Source organism: Gallinula chloropus (assembly GCF_964237585.1).
Source record: "Gallinula chloropus genome assembly, chromosome: 16".
Lineage (NCBI taxonomy): Eukaryota > Metazoa > Chordata > Aves > Gruiformes > Rallidae > Gallinula > Gallinula chloropus.
The window spans coordinates 1,553,763-1,567,914 of NC_140101.1; the positions used below are offsets into that span (position 1 = coordinate 1,553,763).

A 14,152-nucleotide genomic window follows, 5' to 3' on the forward strand; every position below is an offset into this window, starting at 1 on the left:
CCAGCCCCGTCTGGACGCCGCCCTGTGCAATATGAGCTGGGGAGCTGCTTTGGCAGGGGGTTGGACCCCATGAGCTCTGGGGGTCCCTTCCAACCCCTGGGATTCTGTGATCTTGAGTGTTACTGAGAAGATTCTGCTCTCCACTATGCAATTATTTCCACTGACTTCATGTGCTTAATGACACAGTCCAGCTGCTCTCACACTTTGACCCGAATGTGAAGGGATGAGTTATGTACTCTATAAAAAACAAAATGACGAGCTGCACGCAGAAAAATGAGCTGAAACTCTTCAAGAGATGCCAAACATCTTTAAATGAGCACTACTGTCCAGCTTGCTCAAATAGAGCCCCTTAGCCATGTCAGCAAATAGCACAGAGTGGTCACTGGTGCCAGGAGTAACTAAACCACGCAAAGAGCAACTCCCACTGCCAAAGCACTGTGAAATACACGCAGAGAGAGAGATTTGGAGAAACATTAATGATATGTCAGCACAATTAGTAGCTGGGTTGGCTACATAAGTGAGCACTATTTGACTCTGAGAGCTGCTTTCTGTTCTTTCTTGCGTTTCAAAGATCTAGAGGGCTAATTACCAAAATTTCCAAACACCACTTGTTTCAGCAAGAGAAGTTCAAAGAAGTAGGAAGCTTTATTGCATACTGATTTCTCCCTGCCTAGAGGTTCAGCTTTCAGCCTAGAAAGATCACAGAGAGGGCCTCAATTCATTCCAGTTACAGAAGATACCAATTATTCTTACAATGAAAGAGAATGCACAACAGAGAGACTGGCAGTCAAAGCAAGGCAGTGCTGCTGGAGTTCATGTCCTACTAAAAATACCCATTTTAAACAGTCCCATTGTGCAGTTGCTGGCTTCTGTATCTGCATTTTACCACAGGCAAAAGTTACAAATCAACGTGCCAACTGAGTTCTCCTCAACACTGTCCCTCCCCATCACACAGACAGCAGCATAACAGGGCCAGTAACACCACCTATCGTAACCACGGGGCTGGAGCAGCAACGGATCTTCTCAGTTAGAAGGGATATCCATTCTCCAAGCTCTCCCTCCCCTTTCACATTCACCTGCACAGCTCCTTCAGGAGTTCCTTCATGTCACTGGCCTGTCAGACTAACAAACCAAGAATCACAAAGTAATACAGTAGAAAATTAAAGTCCTTTGCATCTGCAACAAAGTGTAGATGGCCACTTTGTCTGTGTTGTAAGGCCAACGCCTTAATACTCAATGCAAGAGATTCCCACCCCCCCACCCAGTTGGAATCTTTTGTTCAAGTCTTTTTTTAGACACAGAAAGAGAATGTCTCCAAACTTAGGGAAGAATCAGGTGTAATAGGAATCCAGCCAGCCACCTCCTTTAAATGGAACACAGAAGCTGTGTGGGAAAGCCTGTCCGTTCCTCGGCTGACCCGGAATCTCTTACGTGATGTCCTTCTTTCTCGGGGGCCGGTGAATATTCCTCACCACACACTTCACCATCCATTCGATGCCCTCGTTCACTCCTTTGCTAAGGAAGTAAGACAAGTAGACAAGCTTAACAAAGCAAAACACAACAAGTAACCAAGAACAAGACCGTGGCTCAGGTACAAGAGCAAGCGGAGGGTTCTGCCCTGCAGTTGTTTATTGGCGTTACTGTTGGTTCCTCACACACGCCAACAGTGGGGACCTGATTTCTTTTAACTCTGTATGTAAACACCAACCTGTATTTTTCTGGGGTCTGTACAATTCTACATCCAATGTAATTAGTTACCAATTACAAAGATGATGAAGGGGCTGGAGCATCTCCCCTGTGAGGAAAGGCTGAGTGAGCTGGGGCTGTTCAGCCTGGAGAGAAGAAGACTCAGGGGGGACCTTATTAATGTTTATCAGTATCTGAAGGATGGGCTGCAGGGGGAAATGGGCAGCCCCTTGTCAGTGTCTGTGGGGACAGGACAAGGGGCAATGGCTGCAAGTTGGAGCAGAGGAAGAACTTTTCCCCAGTGAGGGTGAGGGAGCCCTGGGCCAGGCTGCCCAGGGGGTGTGGAGTCTCCATCTCTGGAGAGATTCCAGCCCCGTCTGGACGCCGCCCTGTGCAATATGAGCTGGGGAGCTGCTTTGGCAGGGGGTTGGACCCCATGAGCTCTGGGGGTCCCTTCCCACCTCTGTGATTCTGTGACTCTGTGAACTCTGGAAACCTTGGGGTGAACAAGCATCAAACCACTTGACAGTCAACTGCTTTGAGGTTATTTTGCAACAAGACTCAGGCTAGTTTTATCTCATCTTCCAATCCTGACTCCAACTTTCTGTAATCATCTGTGCTGGGGCTGCCAAGGGAGTCACCAGCTCAGTGCCCAGCTCAGCTTCCCAGGCAGGACTTCCACAATTACTATTTACTTTTTTTTTTTTTTAAGTGCAAACTCAAACTGAAATTTCGAAAGGAAATTCCATGGAGATCAAAACTAGAACTGTTTGTACAAATCCCACAACAACTGAAAAGGTTGCATTTCATAAGATTATTATCTAATACTTCTCTTCCAGTCAGTGCTCATTCATTTGCTTAATGGCATTTGATTCTCAGCAATGCAGACAAGAGATTTTTCTCATGCTTTAAGAAGCTTTTCTTAGCCTTTGCAGTAGCTTGTGGAATAATTCAACTTGCCTTCTAGATTTAAAAAGGAACAAATGTCAAAGCTGTGGGTAATTCAAACAGCAGTGTTTCCAAGCTATCTGAAATGATACCACTGACTTATGCCAAACAGCACTTTTCACCCAAAGAAATGAAAGTGTAACCAAAGTATTGCAAGGCTCAATGTGCAACAGTGATGCTAAGGTACCCAGAATCTAGTGGATGGGTCAAGGTTGTGTCATGCAGCTGTGCAGGCCTGAAGGAGAATCAAATTCTCCCAAATTTTAAGTCTTTTCTAGTAATTGGATCTTAAACCACAGGCATCCTCAGTGTAAGATCACTCTCAGAGATTGTTATAGTATGTATGAAAATATGAAAGCAAGAGCATGATGACTCTGCCAGCAGTGGACCACCACTCATTTCTCTGATGCTGTATTTTCACCAGACTTCTTACATAAAAGCCAGGACCTGCAGCAAGCCAACAGCTGCAGAGATCATTCTGTGCTCTGTATGTCTCTGTGCATACATAATAGTCCTCCAGGCAGAGAAGGGATGATAAAGGACAAGAAACAACCTCTCCATGTGCCTCCAGGTCCTGTTGCTCTGTGCCAGTAGTACATTTTCATTGAGTTTTATAGGGAGGATTTACAGATGAAGTTATTGACCTTGTGCAAGTAGCTGTCATGGCTGGGAGGGAAGCTCAGCTCCCTTTCAAAGGTTATTAAATCCTATCAGACTGCTCTGTTTGGGTAACACCACCCTGCAGCTGCTCAGTTAACCACACCACCACCCATTCCCATACTCACCCAGTGAGAGCAGAGCAGGCTTGTGTCAGGCAGTCCCTCTTCCCAATTTTATTAATGCAGTCACTAAATGCTGTCTTGATGTCAGGTATTGACAGGCAAGTCTGCAAGGGAAACCAGAGAAGAGCTTGCTTTCTCTGCTACAAGAGATGGTGACCTTCCAAAAGGAACCCTACCACAGCTACAGCTCTGCTGCAGCACTGTTCAGTTCAGTGGCCTCACCCACTGACACAGCCAGTTCACCTCTTTACATCAAATAACCCACAAAACAGTCAGTCTTTCTTCCTTTACGACAGAGAATGCTATTTCCAGACAGCAAACACAGGCTGCCACACCTCCCTGACGCTTCTAAGCAAACAGAGTGATGAGAGAACAGGGCACAACCTGCACACCCTTGGGATACTCCTTCCAACCCACCCCAGTCCTTACAAGTTCTGTCTACCAAACCACTACCTGTTTACAGAGCCTCTGGAAACAGGGTGCCTGCCACAACCACAGACAAGTCAGCTCCTGCAGCTGACTCCTTGCCCATGGCCTGGATTGTATCTCCCTACATGCAAGCTCTCCAAAAACATCATGGACATGGTTTTTCCTGAGCTCTCAGCACATTCCTTGACATTAAAGGCATGGCTGCTCCAGACTTGTTTGCATTTTGCATGCAGGGGGAAATGCTGACAGCACTGAATGCACCACACTGGTGTCACTTTCTTCTTGGTCACCATCAGGTCTTGCACTTCTGTGAGGTTGCTGGGAAGCACACAAACACACACCTCACCCCACAAACCAGTGGATTACTTCTCTGACATAAATCACAGTGTTACCACAAAAACTTTGCTCTTAAGAGTTGCAAACAGCAAAAGCAAACCTGTCCCACCAAAGCCCAGACTTGCATCTTCCTCCCTGCACACAGAATGCTCGAGGAAAATGACAAGCCTTTAAATCCTCTTCTCATCAAAACACTCACTTTTTCCCCAGAAGCCTTGGACAAGCCATTTAAACACTTCACTGGCCACAGTCCGAGCTTTCTGCCTGCAAAGATCTTTTGGACCCTTCAATGAGGCTCAAAGACATGTCTTGGGCAAGTGTTTACTGAAATGCAAAGTCAGACCCTTGTGAGTCCTGAGGATTCATCCAAGCAGAACAGACTACTGCAAACAGAAGTTCAGTCTAAGTCTGGACCTTAACCTAGCAGAGAGATGGAAGTTAAGGATACCATCCATCCATTTTGCAAAAATACTGTTTCTGGAGAAATTAAGTACAGGAAACTACTGTGGAGATGACCATAAGCAGGTCTTAATGATTATAAATAAGATGGGTTCTTAAGAAATGGCTTGAGAGGAGTTTAATGACACCCAATTCACCCAGTGCCCTTGAATGCAGACTTGTGATTTTCCACTGTGAAGGGCCTAGAATCCATGAGTTGTGCAACCTTTGATGACTGTGCTTTCTTATGATCTAAGTTACATTTCAAAGTTGCAGTTTCAATCAATAAGCTGGAAACCATATCCAGAGATGTTACTTCATTGCAACTAAGCCCTACCAACCGACTTCAGGGTTTCTGCCAAGTGGAAAGTCTGCAGTTCACAAAGGTAAGTTGCCATCCTCAGGATAAACAGGCAAATAATTGTCCTTTTTTTAAATGAAATACTAACTTTGGAGGGAGTCAGGCTAGACTTGGGAGTTGGAATTCACATCAGTAGGTCTGCAAAGACAGGCAAGAGATCACTACCAAATATTTCTACAAAATTGTAGAAGATCCTTCAGTCTTGCTATGAGGTTTATTGCCAGATAAGAAGGGCAGGTCCAACTGTCTCTTGATTTAAGCCGAAGGTCTGGACAAGTCAATTCCCCAACAAGTGGGAAGGAAGAAGAACTGCATGTCAGTAATTTCAGCTATTTTCTGTACCATTGCTTTTTTTTTTTTTTCCAGTAAATGAGTCTTGGCAGCAGGAAGGTTGAATCCCAAGGGAGCTGAAACTGAGCAACCATTTCTTGAAACACACTCTTAGCTTATCACAGTTTCAGATCATAACAGAACAGTTTCTCATTTTCTGAATCCTGTTACATTTTAATAATAAATCTGAGACAAAGTGTCCAAGGGCAGAAATCACACTACAGTCATGCTGCCTTTGATTTCTACTTGCACAAGCCTCTGCAAAGCAAACAGGCAATGAACTTCTCCAAAACCACCAGTAAACCAGGACACCTGCAGCAATCCAGCAGCACAGAGAATCCACCTCCTTCACCCTGTCCATCTTTAAGGCCTTTGAGAAGTTCACTCTTCCCAGTGCAGCTTCCAACTGCTTGTAACCATTTGTTCTCAAGCTTAATCCATTACAATCACTTCCCCTTCTATCCCTCTGGTGTAATCAAGCCTGCCCTGACTTCCACAGAGCTGTCCAGCTATTGTCCTTTATAGAAATCTGCATCAGGAGGAGTTTTGGTTCTGAGGAGACTCTGCACCATTTACTCTGCCTGTAGCAGGATGTCACTGCCTCCCAGCACTCTGCCTGTTTTGAGGAAGGAGTGAAGTACAGTAACACAGCAGAGGGGAGAGCACCACTGAACCATCACTTCAGGGAAGCCTTATTTTAGTATTTTCAAGGGGAAGCTGTGAGCTGGAATGTTGTCTGACAGCACAGGATGAGGGAGAGTACCCACCACTTCAACTAGGAGCATCTGAGTTTCTCATGCTCAGGAGAAGATGTCAGCTCTGGTTTCTAAGTTCCCCTCTTTTCCACCTCCCTATCTGCATTACAAAATATTTGTTTACAGATGTGTTCTGTTTCTCAATTGAAACCACATAAGCCAAGAGCAAAATAGGGAAGCTGGAATTGTTATCATATAAACAGGGGATCACTACAATAATAAAAGCCACAGATGACCTTTCTGGAGTGATTTTATCTCCCAGACATTTCAGAGGAACCCCACACAACTTGACACATGCTAACCCAAACTTTCCCAAAAGAATGCACCCTAAAGCATCCTCTGATGAAGGCTCCAGCCAGCACTGACCTGCCTGCACAACCAAACTCCTCCAATGAAGGGTTCAGAGCAGCATTACCCAAATTAAGGCTGAGGAACAGTACACCTAGGAATAGATCCAGCAGCACAGCTTTGTTTCTGCAACCACCTGCAGAAAAGCAAAGGAGGTTGTGCTGTGGAGTCTTTATCAGTTGGCCAAATTCACAGCAGGAAAGAAAACGCTGCTGCTTGGCCCCATATCAGGATAAAACCTGCTGTACAGACTCTTCAGCCACTTCAAGAGTAACTGATGGGCAGAACTGAACCAAGACAGAAACAACAGAAGGGTGGATAGCCTAAATAAAGCTATTTATTAAAAATTAGTCCAACCAATCTGATCTGTGTTCTGTGGTACCTTTATTTTACAAGGTTATTTCAAATTAAAGCTTAAGCTTGTTTGAATTAAAACAAGCTTATTTAAATTAAAAGAAGCTTATTTAAACTAAGACAAATTTCACAGGGAAGCTGTGGCATTTCTTAAGTTGGAAATTAGAACAACCATGGTGCAGGAGGATGATTTTCTAACAGCTGGGTAGAAAATAGGTAACACTGTGAGTCTTCAGATATAATCCTGCTGCTCTCCATGCCTCCCATTTTCCAAAGGCATGAGTAGGGCTTCCAAAATTTATCTTAACATTAGGAAGGAAAGCTTCCTCCCCAAGACATCACACAACACCCAATTCTTTTCACGTGCTATTTTTATGGAGGAGTTTTTCTTCTGTTTGGGAGGGTGTTCCAAAATGAGTCATTCTGGCCTCCAGTTTTAAGAGTGCATTGTGCAGCTCAGAAACACAGAGCTTCTGGAAAGCTTTGAACAGCTGCATTCACATCAAAATGACAAAGAAAAAGTGTTTCTTTGCAGCTTTTTCTGCAGGAACCTGCAGGTAAGCAAAGCTGCTGAGTATTTTCCAAAGTGGCATTCTGACTTGGAAGGGAGATCACAGGAATTATTGTCTGTCAGGCATTTCATTCCCCTACAAAGCAATAACTCCTTTAAAAAATATCACATACTCCCTCCCACAGCACTCATTTGACCCAATCTTTAATTAATGACAAAATGATCAGGTTTTTGAAGCCCCTGATAAACAGAGAGTGCTCTCCTGGTTAAAAAATAACCCACCCCAAACCCCACAAACCAAATATTTACAGCCTTGTCAGGACCTCAGAATTGGGATTTCACAGCCTGTGACTGATTTCACCTCCTGATATGGCCAAACCCCACTCTCACTTGGCACTGCTGAGTGGCTGCAATTCATCCCAGGGTTGTGGTGCCTATTAGGTTTCTTTTCTAGAAAGAATTTATCATCAGGGCCAAAAGAATTCTTACACCTTAAGCAATTTCAAGCATTTCAGGCATTGAGTCAGAAACTTTTGTCAGCTTACTGGGAGGAATGTAAACATTAAAGGAAAAATAAATGTCAGATGGACCACTTCTGATCTGATCTGATGCAAGCCTGCAGCTGGCCTTTGGAGATGTAATCAGCATGAATTCCCTCTCATCTGCACATACCAAGAAGGTTAAGATACCACTCACACTCCTCTACTCCACCTTAAGGACAGAGGAATGCCAGTGTGAATTCTGCCCTACAATTAGATGCCTGGGGATCCAGAGCAGAAAGATCTCTAGACATGAGAATCCTGTAATGTTCCATTTTCTTCCAGAAGTCCTCAGTTCTGAAAGAGGAGTGGAAGAGAGACAGGCTTTCTCATGCCCTAAACGTTGCTTATGTGAACCAGAATAACATATATTTCAGTATGTATAGTCCCTTTACTGCTTTGGTAATAGCAGTGACCTCTCTGTGTCCACTCCCAAGATCATCCCCTACCAACAGACCTCTAAACTCACAATTTAGGCATTCCTTCAAAATTGCTGTACCTCCAGTCAACAGAGTTTTGCTCATCTCTGCTTAAAGGTACTGAATCTGTGGGCTGGTCTTGGACAAGGGGCAAGGAGTCAGTTTTTATCTTGAGAACCTGTCCCAAACACTTCTTTCTATTCATATTAAATAGTTCACTTGTTCAGTAGTTTTTCTTTAGCCCCCCCCGGGGTGCCAGGAGCTCTGTGCCCATAACAGAGCAGGCAAAGGCAGCCATAAGGGACACTGGAACAGCTCTCCAGGTCCCTGCATGGGTCTCACTCCCAGCAGCTGAAGTGTGCAGACTGCTCCCTGCTGGAAAGCTGCAGCGTTGCACGGAAATACAGGAGTTACTCTGGTTTGCACATCGAAAAGCCCATTTCCCCACAGACCAGAGCTCACAGCAAAGCCAGGACCAGAAATCAGGAGTCCTGTCTCTTCATTCCACACTGTCTTTTAAGTGGAGCTACATTGCTGGGGTTTCTGTGACTGGATGATCCTACAAGCACCATAAAAAAGAGTATTTGTTGTGCTGTACACATGGAGTGTAACTGAATCCTCCTTTGGGAAGCCTCAAGTATTCCCCACGAGTACACTCACTGAGATCGGTGTAGGGCCAGGGGAAGAGGCTGGGAAGTTCTTGCACACGTGAACAGCCGCTGATCACCACTGCCGAGCCTGGCAAATTCTACTGAGAGCCTCTGGCTCCATCTAGAGATTCATCCCCCGAACTGCAGCACTGGAATTCCAGGTACAATGCTCGGGAAGGAGGAAATCCTGGGAGTAACCACTCCAAGCACCCTCTTCCCTTTTCTCCACGCCTTGGATGAGCCCCACCTTGGGTGCATCACCCAAACCTCTAACTCATCAAATTCAACCCACGAGTTTTGCAGTTCTGAAGGTGCCAGAAAGAATTCAAATGATGCTGTAGAGGAAAAAAAATGCCCCTTGCCATCCACTGCTGTCATTGACACAGCACTCCAAGGCAAACAGAACGTTTCACTGAAGGGATCCTGTCTGGTTAAGGAAAAAGGATGCAACTGCTTCACATCCACCTGTCCTGCTGTTCCCAGGTAAGAGCAGAACTGCATAAACAAAGTGCACTAAACATTCTTTTTTCCCTAAATAAACAGGAAAAAAGGTATCCAGATACCAAGTCACAGTACAAGACCTATCATAGCTATGTATAAAAGTTCAGGTTTATATAAAAAGTTCAAATCAGCTGAGATGGCCAGGCCTGCACTAAGCTCACTTATGTCACTGGAAAAAGGCTGGAGGAGAAAGGGAAAAATTAAAAGTAAATTCAAGACAATTACTTCCAGCAGCAGGAAAATGCCATAGGGTCACTGCAGGAATGTAAAATCAATTTAACATGAAGGCAGAGCTCACCTTTCCAAGGCTGATTTGCCACTTAAGAAGTAAATCTGTAATAATCTTACCTCTACATCCTGCTTGTTAGCTAACACCAGAATGGGAACTCCTTCCAGAGCTTCACTGGTAATCATCTTCTCTACAAAGCACAGAAAGAAAACCAGAGTTTTAGCCAGGTCTGGCAGATAAAGCTGTGCAAATGCCTTACACAGGCTACCTGGACATTGGGATGAAGCAAGAGGCTCCCCCTTGAGTTACAATTTCATTTCATACAATCTTTCAGGTCTATTTCCTTCAGAGAGTTTTTTATTTTCCCCCCAGATCAAACCTCAAACTTTTTTTCTGGTCAACAAGCAAGTTACTGAGGTGAGAAAGATGGAATAAAAATGTCAAGATCATTAGCACAGGTGGTCAAGGTCACTGCAGGCAATCAAAGCAAGTCCTGCCTTACAGACAGCACAGCCCTGATAAAAAAGTGCAAAGCCACTCCAGATGTGTCATCAGCAGGTCACACCAGGACACAGGACAGACACAGTAGCAGTGAGAGAACTGTGCCACAACACAGCATGAAGTCACAGCACAGGTAAAGCACAACGTACTCACCAAAAGCTCTTTTAGATTCTGAGAGCCTCTCCTCATCAGTGGAGTCAATAACATAGATCACTCCATGAGATTCAGCATAATACTGCAAGGACAACACAGACACTGGTGTGTTTACCCACTAGGACCACATGTTCCCCTTCCTGATTGTTTTTCTTTTGATTTGGTAAAGTCTTGATACAGATGGGAAAGATCAGCCAGTCCAATCTCTGGCAAAGTGGTGGTGCTCAACACCAGTAAGCCTGAATGCTCACTGAACAGTGGCACTGCTCTGACTCTACAAGGGACAAGAACATTTTTAGAAGAAAAAAAGAAATACATTTCCAACCTTGTCCCAGAGAGACTGTAGCTCCTCCTGTCCACCAAGATCCCAGAACATCAGCCGAGTTTTGCCAACATCAATAGTGCCAACTGCAGGGAAAGGGGCAAAGCCAGTCAGTGGCAAGGGAAGGTGTCCTCTGAAGCACCAGCACCTGCACACCCTCTTAGGAAACATGGGCTTAAAAAGTCTTCCAGAGGAACAAAGCACATGCAGTGCTTGCTTTCAGCCACAGAACAGCTCCTGAGTGAAGAGTGACCACTAGTATTGGGTAGATTTGTATCAGGGGGAATAATCTGACAGAGCCCTGGGACAGGCTGTCCAGGGGTAGTGGAGTCTCCATCTCTGGAGAGATCCAAGACCTGTCTGGATGCCTGACCTGTCCCAGGGACCCTGCTTGGGCAGGGGGTTGGACCCAATGATCTCTGGAGGTCCCTTTCAACCCCTAAAATTCTATGTGAATCTGTGATATCAGAATCAGCAGGAAATTTAGCTTAACCTCTGAGCATCACACTGAAACAGGACATTTGGCTTTTGAACACTTCAGGGTTTATTTCCTTACAAACTAAGCAAGCCTGATTTATTCTCTTACTAAAAAAACCCCCATGGAAGTTCCCTACTTCCAGGAACTATTTTGCCCTTGTCAGTTCTCAAGTATTTCAAGCAAGAAGCAGCTGTTGTCTAACTGTGCAGGGAAGCTGAAAAAAACCCACCCCCACACATTTACTTACTGTTCAAGCCTACAGTGGTTGTGATTTTGGACAAACTCATCCCTTTGTAGTTCTTGTTAAATCGAGTTTTAGTCTGTTCAAGGAAGGTCTGAAAAGGAACAAGGGAAAATATTTACTCTCCAGTAGTGTCCTGGCTGGGGTAATCCTAATCCAAGCCTGAGTCCTGCTCCAACAGAGACTGCCTTACCCAACCTTGGAACTAACCACTCTTCTTGATCCCTGTTTCAAGGCAAGAAGGGATCACAGATGATTACAGGATTACCAAAGCCTCTGTCAGCTCCACCCCTGAAAGCTTATGCTAAATTTAAGCAGGAGGAAAAGGTTGATTCTTTGCTGTCACACCACTAAAACAACTCACAATACACCTGGGCAAAGACTGAAGTGTCTGTTGGAAGTTTTGCCTTTGGAGGATGCTTGGAATTGGATGTGCCCTTCGTGCCACTGATAATAAACACTTAAATACTCACAGTTTTACCAGCATTGTCCAAACCAAGGATCAAGATGCAGTACTCATCCCTCTGGAACATGTACTTATAGAGTCCAGACAGCAGAGTATACATCCTGCTCCTGCAAGGAGGGACAGGCAGTCATTAACAAACAGGTCATTTCCAGAATGGGAAGAGCCTCTTGTTCCCCAGCACAAGTTCCCCAACACCAGAGAAATAAATGTTATTCTTATCATAAATCAATCACAGAATCATAGGCTGGCTTGACCCAGTGTCACCCCCTTGTCGTGGTCAGGGACACCCTCCACCAGCCCAGGGTGCCCCAAGCCCCATCCAAACTGACCTTGAGCCCTGCCAGGGATCCACGGGCAGCCACAGCTTCTCTGGGCACCCTGTGCCAGGGCATCCCCACCCTCCCAGGGAAGGATTTCTTCCTAATATCTTCCCTAAATCTCCACTCCTCCAGTTTGCAGCCATTCCCCCTGGTCCTATCACTCCCTGTCCTTGTAACCAGCCCCTCCCCAGCTTTCCTGTAGCCCCTTTAGGGACTGGAAGGTGCTCTAAGTCTCCCCAGAGCTTTCTCTTCTCCAGGCTCTCTCAGCCTGTTTCCATAGCAGAGGTGCTCCAGCCCTCTGAGCATCTTTGTAGCCTCCTCTGGACTTGCTCCTACAGGCCCAGCTCTTTTACCAGCAACTCTCATGTTCAGGTGACCCCAAGGCCCATCGCTGATCTAACAGAGATCACCCAAAGAGCTCAAGCTCACTTTTTCCAAGGCAGAGAGGTGAGGGATTATCCTCCAAAGAGCTTAACCTGCTTCTGCACGTAGTGCCCAGCATCCACTGCAAACTCAACCCTCATTTGAAGACTACCCTGTGTACTCTGAGGCTTTAAGGAGAGAGGGAGAAGAGCTTGAATGCATTTTGTGGTATAAGACATGCAGAAAATGAAGCCAACTTCATTCAAGTACCCAGAATGGGTGTTTTGAGCAAGAACATACAGCTCAGCCTCCTGCTCCTTGTTCTGACCCATATAGCAGTATCATGGGATCTTTAGTGGTCAAACCCAGTACAGTTTAGTTTAGCTTAAAGGTGCATAACCTCCTCCACACAGAGTCACAGAATGGTTTGGGTTGGAAAGGACCTTTAAAGGTCACCTAATCCAACCCCTGCAATGAGCAGGGGCATTTTCCACTAGACCAGGCTGCTCAGAGCCCCATCCAATCAGACCCCCAGTGTTTCCACCATGTAATCTTCCCTTAGAAACCCGTTACAGTATCCACCCTGCGAGCATTCTGTCACCTTACAGCTCCAGGAAGACAAGACAGGTAAGTCAGCCAGCCACAAGCACAAGGCTAAGAACCAGACAAAGCAACAGCAACGCCTGCAGAAGCCCCCAGCTGTTGGATTCGCACAGGCAAGGCAGAGGTGGCTTCCTGAGACACAGCAGGGACTGGGACCAAGCACTGCAGCTGACTCCCGGGGCACTGCAGCACCCCTGGTGTTTGTTTACAGGCAGAGGGAACCTCAAGGCAGGGACTTTAGAAGGCGACTGCCTTCAAGCAAGCGTGGGGGGGGCGAATAATCGCTCTGAAGTCAAACAGCACCGCCGAAAGGAGGGAAAAGAACCCCAAAGCGCTCCCGACGAGGGGCTGCTGAGGCACAGCCAGCGACAGCACCGCCCGCCCGGGGCCTCTGCGCCCGCCAGCCGTGCGAGGCACCGGCTCCCACCGCCCCCCGGGCGGGCAGCGAGCCCGCAGGCCGGGGACACCCCCCCACCCCTCCCCGGGCCGGTATCTGAGCCCAGGTGCGCCCGGCCCCCCAGGCCCGGCCCCCCCCCGCAGCTTGGCGGGGCAGAGGGGACAGACCGGCCCTCCCCGCCATTACCCCCTCACGGCCCGGGGAACGGGGACAGGCCCCGGGCCCGCGCCGCCCCGCAGGCCCAGCGCAAGCCCCCACCGCGGGCCGGGCCGGGCCCCGAGCGCGGGCGGCAGCGCAGAGCCCGAAGCCCCTCACCAGCTACAGGAGCCGCCTCCCCTCACACGGCGCCCCTCCGCTCCCCGTCAGCGCCGGCGGCCGGCGCTGTCCCTCGCACGGCGCTCTGGGAAGCGTAGTTCTGGCGGTAGCGCGGGGGCGGCTGGTGGAGGCCAGGCGGACTACAGCTCCCAGAATGCTCAGCGACAAACCCCCCCCCCGGAGACCCCGAGCGCGCAGGCGCATTAGGGAGGGTTGTGACCCGCCGCTGAAGTGGCGGAACGCGGTGGTCAGAGGACCCGGAAGTGGGGCGCGGGGGGCCGGAAGTTGAGGGGGTGTCATGGCGGCGGCGCAGTAGGCGGAGGGGAAGCGGAGGGGTGAGCGGGGAGGTGGCGGCAGGATCAGGCTGAGGGGTCGCT

At 47.4% G+C, this 14,152-nt stretch overlaps 1 protein-coding gene across 2 annotated transcripts; it reads right to left on the reverse strand.

Annotated features, from left to right (window-relative positions):
* Positions 1 to 1,284: 1,284 nt before the first annotated feature.
* Positions 1,285 to 13,810, reverse strand: ARFRP1 (ARF related protein 1). Of its 2 annotated transcripts, none has more exons than XM_084271350.1 (8): positions 13,776 to 13,810; positions 11,785 to 11,884; positions 11,318 to 11,405; positions 10,596 to 10,678; positions 10,271 to 10,352; positions 9,736 to 9,806; positions 3,420 to 3,520; positions 1,285 to 1,510 (listed from the first exon to the last, which is right to left on the reverse strand). In XM_084271350.1, exons 2-8 carry the CDS (start codon positions 11,875 to 11,877, stop codon positions 1,366 to 1,368), a joined length of 663 nt encoding a protein of 220 aa, XP_084127476.1. In that variant the 5' UTR covers positions 11,878 to 11,884; positions 13,776 to 13,810; the 3' UTR covers positions 1,285 to 1,365. The 2 variants fall into 2 exon arrangements, with proteins under 2 accessions (XP_084127476.1, XP_084127477.1); XM_084271351.1 differs by having other exon boundaries at positions 1,395 to 1,515.
* Between the last annotated feature and the right edge of the window lie 342 nt (positions 13,811 to 14,152).

Bases quoted from the DNA above. Each gene is read 5' to 3' on its own strand.
- ARFRP1 (XM_084271350.1), bottom strand. From the start codon at position 11,877: ATGTATACTCTGCTGTCTGGACTCTATAAGTACATGTTCCAGAGGGAT. The intron at 11,406-11,784 runs GTGAGTATTTAA...GTTCCTTTTCAG, and splicing joins TGGACAATGCTGGTAAAACT to ACCTTCCTTGAACAGACTAA. The intron at 3,521-9,735 runs GTAAGATTATTA...TTTCCCTTGCAG, and splicing joins CTAACAAGCAGGATGTAGAG to ACTTGCCTGTCAATACCTGA.